Source organism: Ceratotherium simum, chromosome X, assembly GCF_057802395.1.
Source record: "Ceratotherium simum simum isolate JZ-2026a chromosome X, ASM5780239v1, whole genome shotgun sequence".
NCBI lineage: Eukaryota > Metazoa > Chordata > Mammalia > Perissodactyla > Rhinocerotidae > Ceratotherium > Ceratotherium simum.
The window spans coordinates 2,145,896-2,167,901 of record NC_141940.1 but is presented as its reverse complement, the minus strand read 5'-3'; the positions used below and the strand labels follow the sequence as shown (position 1 = coordinate 2,167,901).

General features: G+C 50.8%; 1 protein-coding gene across 4 annotated transcripts in view; it reads right to left on the bottom strand.

Moving 5' to 3' along the window:
* BCAP31 (B cell receptor associated protein 31) overlaps nt 1-21,780 on the bottom strand; it is a 29,822-nt gene extending 8,042 nt beyond the window's left edge. The window contains exons 1-4 of one of the 4 annotated variants that reach the window (XM_087427767.1): nt 21,708-21,780; nt 20,549-20,684; nt 17,100-17,227; nt 12,807-12,954 (exon numbers count right to left, since the gene is read on the bottom strand). In XM_087427767.1, the coding sequence (XP_087283893.1) occupies nt 12,807-12,954; nt 17,100-17,227; nt 20,549-20,640 (368 nt within the window). In that variant the 5' untranslated portion in view covers nt 20,641-20,684; nt 21,708-21,780. Of the gene's footprint in view, nt 1-12,806; nt 12,955-17,099; nt 17,228-20,548; nt 20,685-21,268; nt 21,416-21,707 lie in introns of those variants that run through there. The other 3 variants (XM_087427769.1, XM_087427766.1, XM_014797540.2) reach the window with 3 other exon arrangements.
* Between the last annotated feature and the right edge of the window lie 226 nt (nt 21,781-22,006).

Genomic DNA, 22,006 nt, shown 5'->3' with positions numbered 1-22,006 from the left:
TATGAGCTTCACACTAATCTGGTCTCCCTCCTGTGGGCTTAACAGGAATTGGGGCAGGAGCATGGGGGAGGGTCCTCCCACATCCCAACTGGAATATTCTATGGTTGTGGCGTCCCCCCGCCACTCTGTTGTCAATCCTGCCCACATAGCATTTGCCAGGCATCTCCTAGGTGCCACGCCCTCAGATGAGTTGGGTCACTCAGCCCTCAGGACCCCACTGCAGGACAGGTAGGCAATTCCCCTTCACCCCACTGCCCCCGTGCAAGTGGGAAGCTGGTGTCACAACGCCACCTGTTGACTCTCCAAGCCAACTACAGCTCTGTCTCTGGCGGTGTTCTGCAGGGCAGCCAGTAGATTCTGGGTGAACCCGCCCCAACAGTCCAGGAAAAAATACAGGAGGCAGCCACCCTGCCAAGGAACCAAAAGCTTGGTGATGCCCCAGGAAAGGCTTCAGGCAAATTACAACTGTAGTAACAGGGCGCAAGTCGCCCCAGGAAACTCTCACCCTAGAGCCTCGAGTCATGAAAATAAGAAAGAAGCAAAACAGGAGAAAGAAGAGTTGATTCAAAAGGATCCAGGGAAAATCTTCCTAAAGGGCTACCTCGAGCACATCTTAGCACACACCCTCCAGTACACAGAGGTTGTAGAAAATGGGGGGGAAATGCCCACAGTCTGTGGCAACTCCAGCTGCCGACCCAGGAGGTGCTCGTCCAACCGGAGGACAGCGAAGCCAGCCAGAGGGGCGGCAGTGGGCGGCCGGCTGCCCGTCATCTACTCTCTTAAGCTGAAGAGAACCAGTGCACAGGAGCAAGCTGTGTTTCTGGGGGTTTTGTCGTGTTGCCTTCTTGACATCAGCTATTTGAGGGATTCTGTGTAAACGGGGACAGAGAGCAACTGAATGAGGTCATACAAGCTAGGCAAAGATATCCCAGGACCAGGTGACTCCAACTAAACACACTGGTTCCTGGAGAAGTAACCTTTGACGGGGGGAGGGAGACAGCCATCACCCAGGGATGTGGCACGGTACTAGAGTCCAAAGGAAACAGGGCAGTGCCTCCAGCAGGTGACATGCCATGCTCAGAGCCCGGGAAACGCACCTGGGCTGGGTGCGGGGAACCGAAGCAAAGGACAAGAGGTGGCTTTAGCTACACTGTCCAATATGGAGGCCACCAGCCACATGTGGCCTCTTCAGTTTAAAGAAATTAAAATTACACTAAATGGAAAATCCAGCTCCTCAGTCACACTCCTCCGCAGCGAGAGTACTTCCATTCTGCAGATGGTTGGTCAGACAGTGCCACACTGGAGGAGCCCGTTGGCCCCTTCCCATCCAAAACCCTGCTCTCCACTCCCCTACACTACGTCTTTAGGCCTCAGAGGCAGGAGCCCTCAGAGAAAGGGGTCCTCCTGGAATGTCAGGCTTTCGATGACCTTGGAATCAGGAAGAAGGAACCTCCACTTGCTTGGCACCCTGCCCCAAAGGAGGTCATTCACCATTTGTTTTTAGAGTGTGAGGAAGAGAATTCTTCTGCCCCAATCAAGTAGCTGAGCAAACAGTCTGTATTTTAAGAGAAGCCAATGCTCTTTCTGATGCATATCAGATGGTCCTTCTTGGCCTCTTCATAGGGAACTCTGCCCACTTCACTGCAGTCCCCCCTTTATCAGAGGCCCCTCCTAGGCCCAGCACCCACAGGACACTGGCACACTACTGTAGGAGAGGCAAGTTTGGCTTAGGGAAACTAGAAATCAATGGACTTATCAAAAACGCTCTTACCTAGGGCCTAGATCTGAAGTACTATCACATTTGTACCCACAGAAAATGATGGCAGCTGAGGGAGGGAGGGAGTGAGGGAAGGAGGGAGGGGAACTGAAGGCAGTCGTCCTCCATTTAAATCGCCGTCTTTGGATAGGCCCAAGCATTAGGATTTTAAAAACCTCTTAGTTACCTTATCTAGATAGTGATTTAAATGAATAATATATAAAAACACAAACACAGAAACACGCCCCAGTAAGGGAGCCAGGGCCACATTATTGGGAGTTGCCGTGAACTTCCTGCAGGGAAGATGATAGTGTGCTTACGTTTTTTTTAAAAAATCCCTCTCTTTTCTTTTTTTTTTTTTTTTTTTTTTCGTGAGAAAGATCAGCCCTGTGCTAACATCTGCCAATCCTCCTTTTTTTTTGCTGAGGAAGACTGGCCCTGGGCTAACATCCGTGCCCATCTTCCTCCACTTTATATGGGATGCCGCCACAGCATGGCTTGCCAAGCGTTGCATCTGTGTGCACCCAGGATCCAAACCAGCGAACCCTGGGCCGCTGCAGCGGAGCACGGGCACTTAACCGCTTGTGCCACCGGGCCGGCCCAGTCCGTCTCTTTTCAAAGAAATAAACCAAAATACTTTTTGGCCTGTAAACATGTTATCTGGGATTTGCTTCAAATCCCGAGCCAGGGGATAGTGGGGGGTAGATAAAACGAGACCAGCCAGGAGATGCTCACTGTGGAAGCTGGGGGATGTTCTTCTACTCTGTCTCCACGTGTGTCTGCATTTTCTCCGTCAACAGAGCGAGCAGCCTGCCCCGGATGAGACCCCCCGCATCATCCACCCCATGCCCAGGGCCACCCTCTCTGGCCTCTGCTCTTGCTGCTGCACCTGGCCCGTCTCGCTATACTCTGCCACCCCTGGCCCGTCTCGCTATACTCTGCCGCCCCTGGCCCGTCTCACTATACTCTGCCGCCCCTGGCCCAGCCCAGAGCGGAAGAACACTGAAGGCCAAGACTGGGCCTTCTCTTCAGCTCCCTACCTGAGCTGGGCACAGCCTACCACACAAGTGGGAAAATCCCCACCAAACTCTATCACTACTCGAGGTGATACCAGGAAGAGCTACCATTTATTCAACACTCCCCTCGTGCCAGGCACGAACCTGACAACATGACTAAGTCACCTCAATCCTCACACCAAGCACAAGAGAGAGCTATCCTCATCCCTGCTCTACAGGTGAAGGAAAAGGCTCAGAGAGGGTAAGGGACTTACCTGAGATCACACAGCTAGCCAGTAACAGACCCAGGATCCAAACCCAGGCCTGATTCCAAAGCCCACTCTCGTCACACCAGCCTGCCTCTTGGGGCCACCATGGGCCATTACAGCCCCCAGGCAGGGGGAAGAAACTGCACCCTGGCCAAGGCATGCTGCAGAGCCCAGGCTAGATGTTAACCCTAGCCCACACAGCCTCAGCTCACACGGTGGCTCCAGCACCTCTCACCATCAGCACAAGACCCAGGAGGCACACGGGCACCAAGTATCTGCTTGTTGCCAGGTTCTGCCTCATTTGCCCCAGAGGGTCTGGATGGATTTTGCCCTGTGGGTTTAAAAGGGCTCCATCATCTTCCAGCAGATAACCCAGCCCCCAGGTCACTGGCGGTTAAGCAGAGGAACTTAGCAGCGAAGCATGGGCAGCTCCACCTGGGCTGACTACAGTGACACAATGCAGCCCCAGAGGGATAGGCAGGAAACAAGAGATCCCTGTGGATCAAGTTCAGGTCATTACAAATTAAGGGGCTTCACGCACGAGGGTGGTCCTTCCTGGGTCTGGATAGTGACCACTACTTTGGTCCTGACCTTGACCGGCATTTCAGTGAAGGCATGGAAAACAGAGCATGGCATTCTGAACACTGGAGACTCAGCCCAGCAGGAGCTGCCACACAGCCACACTCCTGGCAACTCCAGAGGGACGCTGGCCAGCTGCAGCCCAAAGCAGTGAAGTAGGCACCAAGGAAACGGATGAGCAATAATATATGAGACAGAGCCTACAACTGCCTGTACCCTTGTCACAGACCAGAGGTCCCCAATGTGGTGCTAGGACCAGCAGCATCCACATCCTCTGGGGGCCCAGACATGTGTGTCTTCATGAGCCCCCTGGGGTTCCCACTGTTGGAGCTCGGGAGACCTGAAGAGCTGGGCTACCATCCTAAAGTCCCTGGTACAGCCATCTGATGAGTTCAACTGGACACAGGCCTAGAGCTGTCCCCCACCTGCCCAGGACACCCCATTTAGTCCACACGGTGTAGGAAGCCCTTAGTGTGTGCCCAGCCCTCGGCACAGGGCCAACCACACTAAAGGAGATGAGCCCAGGTTCCTGGGCTGCACCTCACAGGCTTCCAGGGCCCTCAAAAGCCAGCCCTCTAGGCCAGCTGGCAGCATGGCGTGGGCCTCACAGAGCAGGCTCCAAGGGAAGCCTCGAGGAAGCATGAAGAGGAGGTGTTGGCTGGGCCAGCAGGCAAGAGTTGGGGGTTCCAGGCAGAGGCCATGGAATTACCCACTAGGAACCAGGGCCACTCTCAGCCTCTCCGAGACTGCAGGGGACTGCAGGAAGGAGTCTCATCCTGAGGGATCTGGGTCTCAAGCCTTTATGCCAAACGTGCAATGAAGGCATTAGAAACAGGGGTGATGGGATGTCAGAAAGGTCACTTGGTTGGGGCAGGGGAGACAAGCTGAGGGAGCAAGGCTGGTGGCAGGAAGCCTAGCTGGGATGATGGTGGCCCCACCTTGGCAGTGGTTCCCAGGACAGTGAGGAAGACAGGCTCAGGAGGTGAGATCCCTAGGCTGTGGAACAGGGATGGAGTTTCAGTTTTGCAAGATGAAAAGAGTTCTGGAGGTTGGTTTGTACAACAGTGTGCATGGAGGCTGGCGTGGTGGTATAGTGGTTACATTTGCGTGCTTCGCTTCGGCGGCCCAGGGTTTGCGGGTTCGGATCCCAGGCGCAGACCGATGCACCGCTTGTCAAGCCACGCTGTGGCAGGATTCCATATAAAGTGGCGGAAGAGGGGCACGGATGTTAGCCCCGGGCCAATCTTCCTCAGCAAAAAGAGGAGGACTGGCAATGGATGTTAGCTCAGGGCTAATCTTCCTCACACACAAAAAAAACAGTGTGCACGGACTCAACACCACTGAATTGTATACTTAAAAATGGTTCAGATAGTCAATTTGATGTTATGTGTATTTTACCACGATCTTAAAAAACCCCACAGGAGCAAGGGGTCACATGGGACAAGAAAAAAGGGCAGAGCTCCCCAGGCTTCTGGGTTGAGACGACAGTTCTCAAATTTTGTGGCCCAGCCGACAGAGAAAGGAGTGTGAGGACCCGGAAGGTACAAAGCTGCCCCACGTCAGCACGACCAGGCAGCAGAGGCAGCATAAGAGGCAGAACAAAACCCTGGCCCTTGCCCCCAGCAGCAGACGTGGGGGGGTGTGTGGCAGCAGAGGGCAGTACAGGCTTGTTTAAGGGTGTGAGGCTTCCTTTTTCAGTTATGAGGGCTGCTCAAGGTTCCCCCGATATGTTCCTGACCCCAGCCCTGCTAGGAACCAGGGCCACCCCCAGCCTCTCTTCCAAGTGTTGCTCTCTCCCTCTGTGGTTCCCTCGTCCACTAACCTGCTGTCTCTCCCCAGTCTTGCCTCTCCCTGTGTCTGCTTCTATTCCCCTCTACCTCACTTCTACAGAGTGGCCACACCGCCAGCACCACCCTCTCACCCCTCTCTCCACCCCTCCATGAAGCTGCCCATCACGCTGCAGTGCACCATCCCGCTGACCGGCCCCCCTTCCCCTCCTCGACCCTGGCTTCCTCGTTTCTTCCAGTGGGCCTCACCAGCTCCCTTCCCTCCCGTGCGTGCGTGCAGGCAGTCCTCTGGGTCCTGCCACAGCTGCTGCTTGCAGGTGCCCACAGCAGAGCCACCACAACCTCTACCTCAGAGGCTCGGTGGCCCCACCAGATCCTCCCCTTTCTCCCATCAGCCCAGCTCTCAAATTTGCCCCCCTTGCCCCACCAGCTACCATGCCCTGGTTCAAGCTGCCAGCGTCTCTCACGCCACGACCTCAGATGTGGTCTCCCTTCTTCCAGGCCCTCCTACTCCACTCCATCCCATACACTGTTACCAAATATGAACGCGCAACTCTGACCGTGGTGCAGTGCCACTGGAAAAACTCAGCCCTCTACCACAGAGGTTGAGTACAAACTCTGGGACCGGCATTCAAAACCCTCTACATCTTGTCTCCCGCCACTCTTGACGCATCCACCCTGCTTGGCCAGCCCTTCCCCAAACTTAGGTGGCACCAATTTGGGTTCAGGGACTGAACCGGTGCCTGCCAGTAAGACAAGTGCAAACACGGATGAGAGAGAGACAGATGGTAAGAGGGGCACGGACTCTTCAAATAGAATCAAGAGCCCCAAAGAACCCGCCCTAGCTGAAATGCATGCACAACAGTGATATCCACTGCTTATGATATCAGAAAAACAGGGGAGATGAGCTCGATGTCCACCAGGGGGGAATTGGTGAGATGCATAAGAATGCTGAAGAACCAGATCGGTGGTCCCAGAATGATATTCAGGATCAACTCAGTGAAAAATGTAAGTTCCCACGTGGCAGTGACAGCTGGCCCCTGTTTTTCAGCAGCATGTAGATTCTGCAGGGAGGAACCCAGGGGCTGAGGTCCTGTCATTCTAAGCCTGAACTCTCAGCTCTGCCGAAGACTAGCTTCGGGAACTTGGACAGGTTTCTGAACTTCTCCGAACCTCAGTTTCTTCTTTGCAAAGCTATTAGAAAAATTAATACGTGACAGGCAGATAGAATGCTTTGCTTAACAAGTGGTAGCTGCTATTAAGCGTAGAAAAGTCTAGAAAGATATATAGCAAAGGTATATGTCAAGAGTGGTTACGGTAGCATTTCAGAGAACTTATTTGTTTATTTAAAGCCTCATCTTCCTCCAATGGCTATATGCTACTAGATGACTTAATAATCTTCAGATGTACAAAAGAGACTAAGAAGTTAAAGTTGTCAAACTCATAAAACTAAGACTAATAAGGAGGACATACAGGAAAGTAGATTTTAGCTTACAGATCATGCAGGCACCTTCCTACCAAAAGCTAGGTAATAACTACTCAGGCAATACAGCAGCACTCCCTCCAGTCTGCAGTCAGAGGCAGGCTGAAAACCAACGATTGAGTACTAACAGCTCACACCAACGCAGACACGCTTCCGACTCTCTGTCCTCCTTCCCATGCCGCCGCACTCCTACGTGCAGACACCAAGACTGCGTGGAGGGGTGCGCGTGATCTGTGCCCTTGATCCAGGCCCCGCTCTGCTGTAACTCCAATATGGTGTGGTGAGGCTACTCCTGGGCTGCTCTCCTTCAACCACTCTCTTATTGCTCTTTCTGTGGCAACACCCCAGCACTCTCATGTAGAGTAATACTCAGATGTCTGCTGAGCTAAGACCATGAGTGGGACCCCACAAAACAATTCTCATAACACAACCAAATGACCCAGCAAAGAAAAAGAGACAGACATCTCTTTCTCACAGGCTTGCACACGGCTAACAAGAGTCACTCGTTCATTTGTAAAAGAACGTGTATAGAAGTTCAGAGGGGCACATAAGGACACGGAGAACAAAAAAAGGGAATAGCCCACCACGTAGGGCACAAAGTATGTGCTGACAGATGAGAGAAGACATTCTTCAAAGAAAAAGTGGCATAGCATGGTTTCTGAAAGATCCAACCAGGTACGTGAGGAGCGTGAGAGAGTATTCCAAGTGTTTTAAATGCATTTGACCATGTCCAGACCTAGATGAATTATATCCCAGTTCGTGAAACCCCACAACACAGCCAGAACTGCTATCCGTCGATGACCGCTGGGGTAGTGCACACAGGAAGATTGCCAGAGCAGCGCCATCCAAGCGCTAACACGTATGGGGTCAGCCAGGAGGGAGCTCGTGGAAATGCAGGCCCTTACTAGCAGGCCAGAGGCAGGACCGAGGGTCTGCATTTCCAACAAGCCCCCAGGTCCTGCCCAGGCTGCTGGGCCACGGACCACACTCAGAGGAGTGAGGTGCCAGGGGACCAGGACACCACCAATCCATTTCCAAAGATTACAGACAGAAAAACGAAAAAGGAACATAATGTGTGGGAGGACAGACTAGAACCCACTGAAGTGGGCAAATGGTTTTTGAACAGTAAAAATTTCGAACCAGCTCTCACATCTGTCAGCAGGAAATTGGTTAAACACATGATGGTCCCCTCACATGACAGAACACTACACAACCATTAAGAATGAGAGGGGCTGGCCCGGTGGCACAAGCAGTTAAATGTGCGCACTCTGCTGCAGCGGCCCGGAGTTCGCCGGTTTGGATACCGGGCACACACTGACGCACCGCTTGGCAAGCCATGCTGTGGTGGCGTCCCATATAAAGGGGAGGAAGATGGGTATGGATGTTAGCCCAGGGCCAGTCTTCCTCAGCAAAAAAAGGGGAGGACTTGCAGATGTTAGCACAGGGCTGATCTCCCTCACTAAAAAAAAAAAAAAAAAAGAATGAGAGAGGTGGAGCCAGCCCCGTGGCATAGTGGTTAAGCTCGCGCGCTCCACTGCTGGCGGCCCAGGTTCAGATCCCGGGCGCGCACCAATGCACTGCTTGTCAGGCCATGCTGTGGCGGCATCCCATATAAAGTGGAGGAAGATGAGTACGGATGTTAGCCCAGGGCCAATCTTCCTCAGCAAAAAGAGGAGGATTGGCATGGATATTAGCTCAGGGCTGATCTTCTTCACCAAAAAAAAAAAAAAGAAAGAAAGAAAAAAGAATGAGAGGTCTGCATGAGTCATTTGGAAAAACCGCCAAGATACATCATTGAATGAAAAAGGCAAGTCAAAGCAGAGCCAAAAAAAACCCCATGGCACTTGAAAGAGAAAAGTTATACATTAAGTAAAAGACTATTTTAAAAAGTTCAGAAACATTCCAATTATTACCTGTGGTATCTCTGGGGATGGAACTAGAGGGTGCCCAATCTCTTACCCGGCATTTCTGTATTATTTGAACTTTGGGTGGCTTTGTTTATTTTAAGGAGCAGGTAGAACTTCTGTAATCAGGATAACAAAGACGATAGTTTTGTTTACAGTGTTTCCTGCAAGCCACATATGGGTTGCGTGGGCATCAAGTTTGGACAAGAACATTTCTATGGGTAATGCCATGCAAAGAAAGACGCTCCTCTAGGGCCACAGCCGCCATATAGGATCTGACCCCTAGACTAGGGAGGCATATATATTCCTGGAAAATTCTAGAAACAATTCAACAGATCATTTGTGGGCAATTGATGAATCTATACTGATCCTTGGGGTCACTGTTTCCTTTTTTAAGAAGTTATACAAGACCAACCTCATGTCCTTTTTTTTTTTTTTGGCAAGTAAGAGTGGCCCTGAGCTAACATCTGTGCCAATATTCCTCTATTTTGTATGTGGGAGGGTGCCACAGCACGGCTTGATGAGCAGTGTGTAGGTCTGCGCCTGGGATCCCAACCTGAGAACCCTGGGCCACCAAAGCAGAGCACATGAACTTAGCCACTGTGCCACGGGCCGGCCCCCTCAGGTCCTTTTTTCATTGGCTACTAGATGGGGACATGGGATGGTATGGCAGACACAACAAAGAATCTTTAGCTAAAATGGAGAGGTAAGAGATGTGTGGCTGTTGGAACAACCAGGCCCAAGAAGTTACTACATGTGACACATTTAAAAGGGAATTCTGGGGTCGGCCCAGTGGTATAGTGGTTAAGTTCGTGTGCTCTGCTTCAGGGGCCTGGGGCTTGTGGGTTTGGATCCCGGGTGCAGATCTATATACCGCTCATCAAACCATGCTGTGGTGGCATCCCACATACAAAATAGAGGAAGGTGGACACAGATATTAGCTCAGGGCCAATCTTCCTCACCAAATATAAATTAATTTTTTTTTTAAAAAGGGAATTCCATGAAGCCTTACATGCCTGTCAAATGGAGAGCTCACAGCAAAGTGGAGGAGGCAGCTACTACTAGAGAGAGCAGAGGGGCATCACAAGAGCCGACTGGAACACTGGGCCCAAATCTCACTCCATTCTCCCCACCTCCATGCGTCCCTTTGGGAACAGCGTAGGGCATAAATGAGGACGGCTCTTCTTTGAAGCCAACCCTTTAGGTTAGAAAGGAAACTGCTAACTGTTCTGAATCCCAATCGTGGTAGTGTTACCTGACTCTGCATTTGTAAAAACACTCATAAAACTAGACACCAACTTGTACTAGATGTCAATTTTAAAAAGTCAACTGCAGGAATTAAGCTGGAACGCCTGGCTTCTCGGTGCTGAGGAGACAGAACCGAATCAAGCACACATTCACTCGTCTGGTGTGCCTGGCCCACTCAGACACCACCTGCCCTGGAGGTGTCTTTCTGGAAGAGATCACAAAAGCAGAAGAGTCAGGAGAGTAAGACTTCAAAGCCACAGTATGTAGGCAATAAGCACCACTCTATCTGCCACCACTGTGACTGCTTCTGAATTCACAATCTGCAGTTTGCCGGCATCTCTCAAGAGGTGAGGCCCCAAATGCAACCCTCCAGGTAGCGCTGGCTGACATCAAACTGGCGAGGCTGGCGCCTCCCTCCTGGTGGCCCCAGCCTCCACTGAAGGGCGCTAATAGCTTATCAGCTTTTGCAGTAGTTCTGCCACTAACTCCTACTGAGCTGCAATAAGCCACAACCCCAAGTCTTTCCGAGTTCCTGCTCGGCCCTGTCTCCACTGCCCTTTACGAACCTACACGGACACTTACAAATGTATCCCCATTAAAAACTCAAGTCTCATTTGAGTCGGCCCTGCCAGTGAAGCCATCTAGACGGCCGTGGATTCTGAGCAGTAGCTACCCTACCTGCTGCTCAATTCCTCCTGGCTTCCATTTCTCCTCGCATCTGCTCACCATGCCAAACGTCCTCAGCAGAGAAACACTGAGCAAGCTAGGGGTGGAGGGCAAGCACCCGAGGCCAGTATTTGGATGGAGCTGATCTAGGCAATAGCCGCTCAGGGGAGTTAGGACCCTGCCCAACCACACTGTGATGCCAGCACCCTGCCCACACTTCAGTATCCGGTCCCTAAGAATCGAACTGGAGACTCGCAAATGTTTTGCTGAAAATCCATCTACACTATACCGACAGAAGGCAGCGGTAAGACTAATAAAACTTGTTCTCTAGTAGTCACTGCCAATGATCCCTCCCTCTTCTCGGAAAGCATACAAGCTGTTCTCTCTAGAACACGGCTTGAGACCAAAGTCAGACCCTCCCATTCTAGTTATTGCCTCACCTACTTTCTCCCTCCTTTGGCAACTGAGATGCTTGCCTGTCTGCAGTCTTCCAGAACCTCTCCTACCCTGCAATTCCTCAAGGACCGGCAATTCCATCTGCAAGTGATCAAGAGCCTCTGGACACAATTTCATCAAGGGAAGCAGAAGCTAAGTTTTATAGAGAAGCTGGCATTCCAGTATACTCTCACCCACCTGGGATTTCAATTCTCTCATCCCAATGCTTTCTTTACCCTTGACCTCTGCCTGCCATTTCCTTCCTTTACACAGAAACATCAAGAGGACCCTCTTCTCCTCAGGTCTTACCGCGTTTCACAAGCCTGAGGTCTCCACAGGCTCTCACCTTCCCGGTACTATTCTCAAAGCTCTGTGCGCTCTTCTGGTGTGGTCGGTCCTTAGTTCTCTTTCTGTCCTTCCTATCTTCCAGATGGAATCGCAGCTTGCCTGGGAGTCCCCTCAAGAGCCTCTGTGGTCTCTTTAGACACAGCTGGTTCTCTTTTTCCCCTCTTTGGCTCACTTGCAGTTGAACTCAGAATTTTGTTTCTGAGACTCAGTCCTCTGGATCTGCTTCCCTTTCAGTCTCAGACCACCACATCAAACTTCTTTTTCGCAGCTTCTCGAAACTCTAAAACTCTAGGGTATGTGTCCTACTCCTCCCAGCCTTCTCACTTCCTGACGCTCAGATGTTTAAAGCCAGCACGCTTGCAGACCACTTCTGAGATCAAACGGCTCACCTTGAAAGCTGTTTCCCCTGTGCAGCTCCACACCCACCACTTTCCAACTTTGACCCAGAGAGGCCAGGCTCACCTGAGCGACTCTTTCTGAAAAACTGAAACCCAGACAAGTAGTCATTCTAACGCCTAGTGAAGGATGTCCAGGTGACTAGAGATGGGAGAGCCCAGCCCCAGAATCCATATGCTCACCCTGCTTCGGAATAACCTCACGGCAAGCCTCTTCTCAATACCTCCAGCAGCCCTGGGCCTGAGCACAATATCTACTCCCTGCCAGTCACCACACCTGAGAAGAGCCAGGCCCCTGATCAGAACCCCTGGAAGCAGGAGGCAGCAAACAGGTCCCGAGGCTCAAACAGGTGCTTTAATATCAGTATAGTCTTGCCCAACTAGCCACCCCCTTGGCCCTGATGGAGGCACTCAAGTCTTGCAAAAAAGAAAAAAAAAAACACCGGAAATACTTAGGCTGCTATGGAGCACAATATGCTCCTGTGACACGTCTACATCTGGGAAGGCCCTGGGGACAGGGTCAGTCTCAGCCCCTTCATGCCATCTCTGCCCACTCTTTCCAGGTCAGGACCCCATACACAAAAAGCCCCTATTGAGGTGGTCCCTTTTAAGCTGGGCTCCAAAGGGCCTCTCCCAGAGGAGGGAAACACCTCGTCATTTACTTCACTCTACATACACAGAGCAAGCTGGTAATGCATTTGCCCTAAAAGAGCAAGTGGCAAGTTATGGCAGAGCCAGAACTCAGGTCTTCCGACCTTCCAGTCAGTCCTCTCCCACTCTCCACACTGCCACTGGAGTCAGGAGGAAAATCAGAGGCCTCTGGGGAAATTGTGTGGCTCCCCTAACAGTCAGGGCCTCTGGTTCAAGTTCACAGACTGAGGAGTCAAAGTCACAGGCTAGCCCAGGGGTCCCTTCACAGCCCCTCACCGCTCCCCACTCACAAGGACAGCAGCAAGGAAAAGCCAGCAATGTAGAGATTCCTCTGGGCACGGAAAAGCTTCATGTGGAAGTGTTCCATGGCCCCCGGATTGTTCTGGAGGTTCACCTTCTCCGTCACGTCGTCATACTTCCAAATCTCGCGCACAGCATCTGGAGCAGAGATGAGACGAGACACAGGGGTGTTTAGCTCTTGCTCGGACAAGACCGAGCTGTCCAGGTGACACAGGTGGCACGAGTCAGGGTGGCCTCACTTCCCTTGACTCTGTCTCCCGCTATCCCTTCTACACACACTTTGGGGAATGCCTCATAGAAGCTGTACCCTCAAACCCACTCTCTCCTGCAGCTTTTCTCACGTCACTCCCTGGCTCCATTCTACCACAAGAGCAGGCCACAAGCTTGCTCTCCACGTCAAGATGCTAACCAAGTCTGAGGCGTTGCTGGCAATGGGGGCAGCTCCCCTTTCTCACGGTGTCCCCAGTGTCTGGGTCTGTCTATCTCAAGCCAGGCAGGCCGTCAGCCACCCCACTGACAAGCCAGGGCAGTCCTGTTTACGGAAATGCCCACTGAGGAGGCCTGAGCTGCCTAAGAATCAAGACCCAGAGGATGCCTGCTCAAGAGTCAAGGGTTTGTGTTTCAAAGCTATAACGAGCTTTGTTATTTCAACTGTTTTATTCCAATTACAAAAGGAATCTGCACTCATCAAAAGTTCAAACATACGAGAAATGTGGAAAGAGAAAGACTCCCATAACATAATCATCCCCAACAGGGCATCTGATATGTGGCCAACTTATCTAAAGGAGTCACTTCTGATCACATTACCCTATGTTATCCTCTTTGTAATCCACACCCATATCTGAAATGACCAGAGGTACACGTTTATTGTCCATCTCCCCCAAATTAGATGACAAACTCCACGAGAACAGAAATCTTGCCTACTATCTCCCCAAGGCCTAGCACAGTTCTGGGCACACAGGGGGCATGCAAAGAACTGCTGAATGGTGAACAGTCTCTGCTCCTGAGAGCCACTGTCAGATGTATGGTGCTCTGGTTTACAGATACACATACATCGATAGGCTTGCCTGTAAAGTAGAAATGGAACCATCCCATACCCACTGCTTTTTCCCCCTCACTCCCAGAGACATCTTCTTAAGTCAGTATATAAAGATCTACCTAAAGAGGGCTCTTAACAGACCCCCATGGGAGAGGCACAAGGTATCACTGTACGGGTATTGTCTGGTTCTTTTTATACTTTTTAAAAAAAAATTTTTAATCATTATTTTTTCTTTCTCCCCAAAGCCCAGTACATAGTTGTATATCATAGTTGTAGAGTTGTAGCTCTTCTATGTGGGATGCCACGTCAGCATGGCGCTTCATGAGTGGTGAGTCGGTCCACACCCAGCATCTGAACCAGCAAACCCCGGGCCACCAAAGCAGAATGCGCAAACTTAACTGCTGCGCCACGGGGCCAGCCCCATATTGTCTGGTTCTTAATTTCTGGTTTGACACTGCTTGGCTTTTAAGCTGATCTTACATTATAAAAATCTGCCTCCCCCTAGTGGTGTCTTTATGTTAAATCTGTATCATGAAGCGAGCACTCTCCAACACTATTAGCAGGGATATAAACCAAAACAATGACACACCTATTTGTTATGGGCTGCACGTTCCTGTCCCCCTCAAATTCCTGTGTTGACATCCTAACCCCCAATGGAATGGTGTTAGGAGGTGTGGCCTTCAGGAGATGATTAGGTCATGAGTGCAAGGCCCTCATGAATGGGATTAGTGCCCTTATAAAAGAGGCCCTAGAGAGCTCCCTCACCCCTTGTATCACATGAGGACACAGTGAGAAGGCAGCCTTCTCTGAACCAGGAAGAGGGCCCTCACCAGACACCGAATCTTCCGGCACCTTGATCTTGGACTTCCAGCCTCCAGAACTGTGAGAAATACATGTCTGTTGTTTAAGCCACCCAGTCTATGGTATTTTTGTTATAGCAGCCCAAACTAAGACATAAAGTTTAAAATGTTCATACCCTTGGATTCATCAATTCCACCTCTCCAAATTTATCCTACACAAGCATTTGCATAAATGTGCAATGATATGAGGATGCCTATAGAGAAGGAATTACAGTATAACCATATGACAAGATACTATACAATCTTAAAAAGAATGAAATTGCTGTAAAAACATGTCTAAAACATAGTAAGTAGAGAAAAAGCACCATCTAAAACAGTGTGTACTGTGATCTGAATCCAATCCATAACAGTTTGTAGTATTCTAGTAAAGATGTCAGCATAGAAAAAGCCTCTGGAAACGTACAAGAAAGTATTAATGATGGCTATCTGTGGGACATGGGATTACGAGATTACTTAACATTTTAGGTTAAATCTCTCAATTTTTAAAAATAACTATGTGTTATTTTTGTAATTAAAAAAACACATTTTTCTACACTGTCATTTGTATCCAGGAACCCCACAACCTTAAGGACCACCTTGGCAGAGAGCAGACTGGGGGTGGGGGTGTTGGGCCACACCAGCCCAAGTCACGCAGCAGAGTGCTGCCCTCCCTATCTCAGGCCTCTGGCCCAGGGCAGTTGACCCTGGACCCTCATCAAGCCCAATCTCCCAGTCAGATCTGCCCTAGGCCCCTCCCAGTGAAGGCCAGAGGCCAGCCAGGGCTGCAGCTCTAGCTGGTTATGTCCATCACCTCACACTAGTATCTGCTACTAGCTAACACTTATACCTGTAGAAGTCTCTGCAGACCTCTCTAGATTACACTTCTTACCATTAGGGTAGGAAACAGCCTGTCATCATGGCCAGATATCTCTCTAGAACTTTGGAGCAATTCCCTGACTCCAAAAAAGAATGGCACCATTGCCAACTACTGGGTTCTGCAAAGGGCCTCCTTGGCCCGCTCAGCTGTGCCAGAAAACGGAGAGCTCTTGGAGTCTGGTTTGTAGAGAGGCAAGGCCCTGAGGGAATACCCCAAGCACAGTCCCACTCCACCCCAATTCTCACCCCCACCCCACACCCAAAAGTGAAAGCACACATGTTCAGTTCCAAAATCCTGCAGCCTGGCTTTTCATGCTTGGGGGATGACACACATATTCCCTGCCCCTCCAGGCCCAGAGGCCACTCAAGGAGAGAACCCTGATGGGAAAGGACTGCCTCTTGGGGCCTTGCCAAGCATTTCAAGAACTGCAAGGTCTGCAGGCAGCTGGCACTCACCCCACATGGCTGCGAATGGGTAGGCCACACCTGGCCTGTTCAGAGGTAGCCCTGCTTCAATATATTCCGTCAGGCCCCAAGACATTAGGAAGGAGAAATGCCTAAATGCTGCAGCTAGTGGGTGGGGCCATGCACGGTCCCCTGACCTATGCCCCCCTTGCCTCCCACCTACTGCCACATTTCTGCTGGGTACTTGCGAAGAGAGGAGCCTAAGCAGGCATCACACCTTACAGACAGGACCACTCTCTGTGGCAGAGCCAAGCCATCGCTCTGGAGTCCAAGCAGGGGGACCTATAGATCACTTACCACAGCAAAATGCACATTTAACAGCCAGACAAGAGCTGTACTGATTTCTCCGGTCTCCAAACAATCATGCCACCGCCATGTCACAAAATCTTTGCCTTCCATCTTAGCACCACCTGGCCCCAGGCCCCATCCCTGAGCATACACTGGAACCAATTTATCTTTCAAGCTCCTGCTGGTGTGCACCTCAATGTGCAGTTTATAGAACCTCAGAGCTGGAAGGACCCGAAAGACCTGAAGTCTGACCCAGATCCACAGAAGTCTGGGATTTGCCCCCTAGAATATGCTGCCAGACCTCTCAGTTCCCCCATACTACAAGACACAGCAGCTTGCTTCCCAGCTAGGCTCCCTGTCTACTTGGTCACTCAGCCCCTATTCGTGGCCTGTTTCAGACATCAAGGAAGACTGATGCTGCTGTCTAAGTGACTGGAGAACAGCACTACTTAGACCAAAGTTAAGATGGGCCAGTTAGCTTCTCTTGGTTTCAGTTCTGGAATGACCAGAGGAGCCACCCCAGAGATGTGAGGTGGTCACCACAGGGTGCAAAAAAGGCTGCTGGTAAAAGTGAAGGCCCTGCCAGCAGTCAGCAGCACCCTCTTCATGGATGAAGGAAGCCTCTTCCTCAAGAGAAAGACCGGGGCCACTTAAGTGCCCTGTCTCTAAGAAGCCAAAGCTGTATGCTTCACGTGGAACATGGCACAGGGATTTGTGGCAAAGGCCACAGCAAAGAGTCAAGGGCAGGTAGCTATCCTCAGTCACAGCTCACTCACCAATGACCAGCAGCACGAGGATGACAATGAGAACCACAAAGAAGGTGTTGCCGTAGGTCACTACCAACTCCACCAGGCGGGACTTGAAAATCTTCTGCCATCTGTGAAGACGACAAAAACGATAGGAGCTGAAGAGAAAGAATACACACTTGGGATCCGGGGCCTTGAGAACAGAAATCCAGTTTTGCACTCTTTTCCTATGGCGAATATCCCATACAGACTCAGCCTCAGCTGCTTGCAATTCTCTAATTTATGACATTCGTTCAAGAGTATTAAAAAAAAAGAGGCTTGCTCATGTATAGAAATTTCTAGAAAACCAGTCTTTTTTTTTTAAGTTGCCACATGTACAAGTTTATTCTCAATGTTTAATACTATGGAAAACAGAAAAAGGCTCCTATACCCACACATCAAAAAAGGAGCTTTCTCAGTAAAAAAGTTACAATACATATAATGGATTAGGGATATCTAGGAACTGCTACCCAAGGCCAGTAGGAAAATCCCAACAAAAACCGACGTATCAATTTTTAAAGGCCCCTTAACACAGAATAAAACATTATTAAAAAATCAAACCAAGCCAGCCCTAATGGCCTAATGGTTAAAGTTCATCGCGCTCTGCTGCAGCAGCCCGGGTTTGGTTCCCAGGCATGGAACCACACCACTTGTCTGTCAGTAGCCATGCTGAAGCGGTGGCTCACACAGAACTAGAAGGACTTACGACTAGAATATACAACTATGTACTGGGACTTTGGGAAGGAAAAAAAAAGAGAGGAAGATTGGCAACAGATGTTAGCTCGGGGCAAATCTTTCCCAACAACAACAATAGAAAAAAGTGGTTCCTTTAAAAAAAAAAAAAAACTAAACCTAATTGCATATTAGAAATACACTTCACCCAGGGATCCAACAGGCTGCAAAATGGAAAGAGAAAATATTAGATTTAAGGAAAAGGCACTACCTACTAATCTTATGTACTATTTTTGAAAAATGACTCACAGAATTCTCACTTCATTTCTAAAAGTAATTAGTAGAAATCCACAGTCCAATGTTGCATTTTAAGAAAGCGGATGCTAAACACAATATATTTACAACTTTTATCACAACTCTTTCATGTTGAAAATTTTCTAGGGGCTGGCCCAGTGGTGTAGTGGTTAAGCTCACGCGCTCCGCTTCAGCAGCTAGGTGTCTGCAGATTCGGATCCCAGGTGCGGACCTACGCACCACTCATCAAGACACGCTGTGGTGGTGTCCCACACACAAAACAGAGGAAGATGGGCACAGATGTTAGCTCAGGGCCAATCTTCCTCAGCAAAAAGAGGAAGACTGGCAACAGATGTTAGCTCACGGCCAATCTACCTCACCAAAAACAAAAATTTTTTTCTAGAACATTATACATGGATTAACTTCCATCAATCTTCCACGTTTCTTAAATTTATTTTCAGTGGGAGTTTTCACATTTAAGCATATGGACCAATTGAAGCGTTCACTTTATGTTGTTCACATTCAAGAGGTTTTTCTCAAGTGAGTCCTTGTGAAAGGACTTTGTCTTTATCAGGACTTGGGATGACAGAAGGCTTTCCCATATTCTTCAATTTATATGTTTTTTCCTCCTGCGTGTATTCTCACGTCCTTGAAAGTTTCTTTGAGAAATAATTTCCTACATTCCTGACATTCATAGGGTAGAAAACCAGTCTTAAACACCAGCAGTCTTTGGGGAGGGAAATCGGAAATTTACTTTCCATTGCATCCCCCTATGTATTATTCAAAATGCTTGCCACATACACATTCTTTTTTTTTTTATAATTTTATTTATTTATTTTTCCCCCAAAGCCCCAGTAGATCGTTGTATGTCATAGGTGCACATCCTTCTAGTTGCTGTATGTGGGACGCGGCCTCAGCATGGCCGGAGAAGCGGTGCGTTGGTGCGCGCCCAGGATCCGAACCCGGGCCGCCAGCCGCGGAGCGCACGCACTTAACCGCTAAGCCACGGGGCCAGCCCCACATTATTTCTTTAAATTGCTTTTCCACGTGACCAATTTCCACGTGACCAATTTTGGTTCATATAGACTTCTCCACTCTGGATTATGATGAAGCAGGCCCCAGACCTCCCTTCATTTCCCTCCATAAATACTTCACAATGTAGCTCTACCAGACAAGACCCTTCGGAAATGGTTAATGTCATCCCAATGCCATCACCAGACCTCAAGAATATCAACGAGAATCCCTAATTCTCAGAGCCAGAATTCCACAGCCCAATTGTTGCAACTGTTTTTTTTTTGTGTGAGGAAGACCAGCCCTGAGCTAACATCTATTGCCAATCCTCCTCCTTTCCCCCCCCTTTTCTCCCCAAAGCCCCAGTAGATAGCTGTATGTCATAGTTGCACATCCTTCTAGTTGCTGTATGTGGGACGCCACCTCAGCATGGCCGCTGAAGCCGTGCATCGGTGCACGCCCGGGAGCCGAACCCAGGCCGCCAGCAGCGGAGCACGCACACTTAACCGCTAAGCCACAGGGCCGGCCCAATTTGCAACTATTTTTAATAGTTTGAATAGGAACCAACATGGTTTTGATTCTGCATTTAGGTGATAAGTGTCTTAAATCTGTCTGATTCTATAAGCTCCTCCCTCCCTCGTCCTCTGTTGTTTTCTTCCCCAATTCACTTTTTCCAGAAACCAGGTTGTTTGTCCTACAAAGCTTCCAAAATAGCAGCTCAGAGGGTGCGTCTGTATCTGCATTTCCTCTGAACTGTATGAGGTGTGAAGAGATTCAGATCTGGCTTTTGGCAATAATATTCCTCAGGCAGTACTGTATACTTCCTATTGTATCACATCAGGAACTGTACTTTTTATTAAAAAACAGTTTTTAAAAATATCCATGGAGAAAACCTTATTTGTAATGTTCTAACTTAAGTCAAAATGTGTTCATATATTAACTGTAATTAAAATTGTCCAATTAACTTTCAATGGGTCCTCTTTTCATTGCAAGGGAGCACGGTTTCATCCCTCACAGGCTGAGTAATGCTCATGAGGCTACTACGCAAAGCCAGTGAGACTAGTTAGGAGGACAGAAATCACCAAACTAGCAACAACGTGACTCTGTGGTGAAAGTCTTCTGGACCCCACACTGCCATCCCCCAAACCCTAGGGACCCAAGGGGAGGCAAGAGGGCATCATTTCCAGAACCATGACTAGAGACAGCTTTTCTCCCCTTTCGGGTATTCTGAAGACCAGAAGGCAGGGTGCTCAGGAAAAGAACTCAGCAAGATGCGACAAAGCCAAACTGTGTGGAAGGTTGGCAATAATAAACATGACCCCTGCCACCCCCACCCCAGACAAGTTCTACCTGTTTCCATCTGGCCCCAGTTCCAGGGTCCACCAACTTTGCACACACAAGCTATAGTGCTCGGCAACCGTCACCCTCTCAACTTGCTTGCCTGCTTGCTCCACAGGCCATACCTTTTGGGAGAAATGAAGGGAATGCAGAGAAGCAGCACAGCAAAGACCTCTGCATAGAGGAAAGTAGCAACTGCAGTCCACTGCAGACTCATCCTACTGCTAGAAGGATTCCAAAAGGGAGATGTGAGCTTGTTTCCTGACAGGGAACAGAAGGAACAGGAGGAGTTATAAGAGCTGGGAAGCCACTCTACCCTGTACCCCAGCAGTCTACTCCAGGGTCTTTAAAACACTGGCTGAAACGGGGCTCGACTCAGCAGGGATCCTTAATCAACAGTGCTCAAAGGCCTGACCGACAGGAAGGAGTTGGCTGCTGCCTTCCAGTACGCGCCTTAACACGTCCAGAGCCACCTTTCTGGACAATTCCTTTCCCTGCGGAGTCCAAGAGACTCCTTATGCCTGTTTAACTGGGAAAGCGTTTTTAATAAAGGTTATATAAAGGGAGGCAATTCTCGACATCCATCAGGCCCTTCCCGTCCCAGCCAGGCCGAGCTCTGCGGCAGAGGCTCGCAGTTCCGAGGCGGCCGCGGGGCAGCAGCGCTTCAGTACCGCACTTGCTCCCAAAGCCGCGGCGCCCCCACCTCCCGGGGAACCAGAAGCCCCCCCTCTCCGGCCCGCCAACGAGGCCGAGGGGACGCCAGCAGCTCCCTGTGGCACTAGAGCAGGGCTAAAAGGCCTTCCGCCCGCCGCGTCTGCCCCCAGGGGGCGGGGGCCTCGGAGTACCTCAGCAGGACCAGAAGAGCGCCTCCTACAGGGCGGCGGTCGGGGCCAAGAGTAAATGCAGGCCTCGACCAAGCACCTCACGGGCCCACCCAGAGAAACTTCTAGAAGCAGCTGTCTCCTCGGAAGCCGGAGGAGCCCCTACCGGCAGTCCCGGTTGGCCGCAGCGCCCACTCGGCTCGAGAGCCCCACGATGTGGCTCTGGCCCGCACGCCCTCCCCAAGCCCCACCCCGGCGGCTCCCCCGCGGGAGCCTCGCCACCGCCCCCAGCCCCGCCCCCGCGGCTGGCTCTCGCGCCCCCCGGCCCGGCTCCACCCGCCGCCGCCCCGACTTCCCTCCGCCCGGCCGGAGCCCGCACTCCCGGGCCTCTCTCGCTTCCCCTCGTCCAGGGGCCGGGGGACTCGGCGGCCCCGGAGCCCAGCTGACCGCGCGGCCCGCTCACCGAGCTTCACGCAGCCACCAGGCACCGCCCCACCGCCGCCGCCAACCTCTCCCACCACAGCCCGGGTCCCACCCCTTCCCCCGCAGCCGGAAACCGGAAGCGCCTGCAAAGCCCCGCCCCACCCCCAACTGTCGCGAGGCCCCAGCGGCTCCGCCCACGGCCGCTTTCCGCCCCGCCCCCGAGCCGAGGCTGCGACGCTCAGGACTAGGAAAGAAGCGACGCTTCGCAGCCGGGCGGCGGTGCCTCGTGCGCGCTGGGGGGCGGGGCGGGGCCTTGGCGAGAAGACGAAGGGCCGCTTC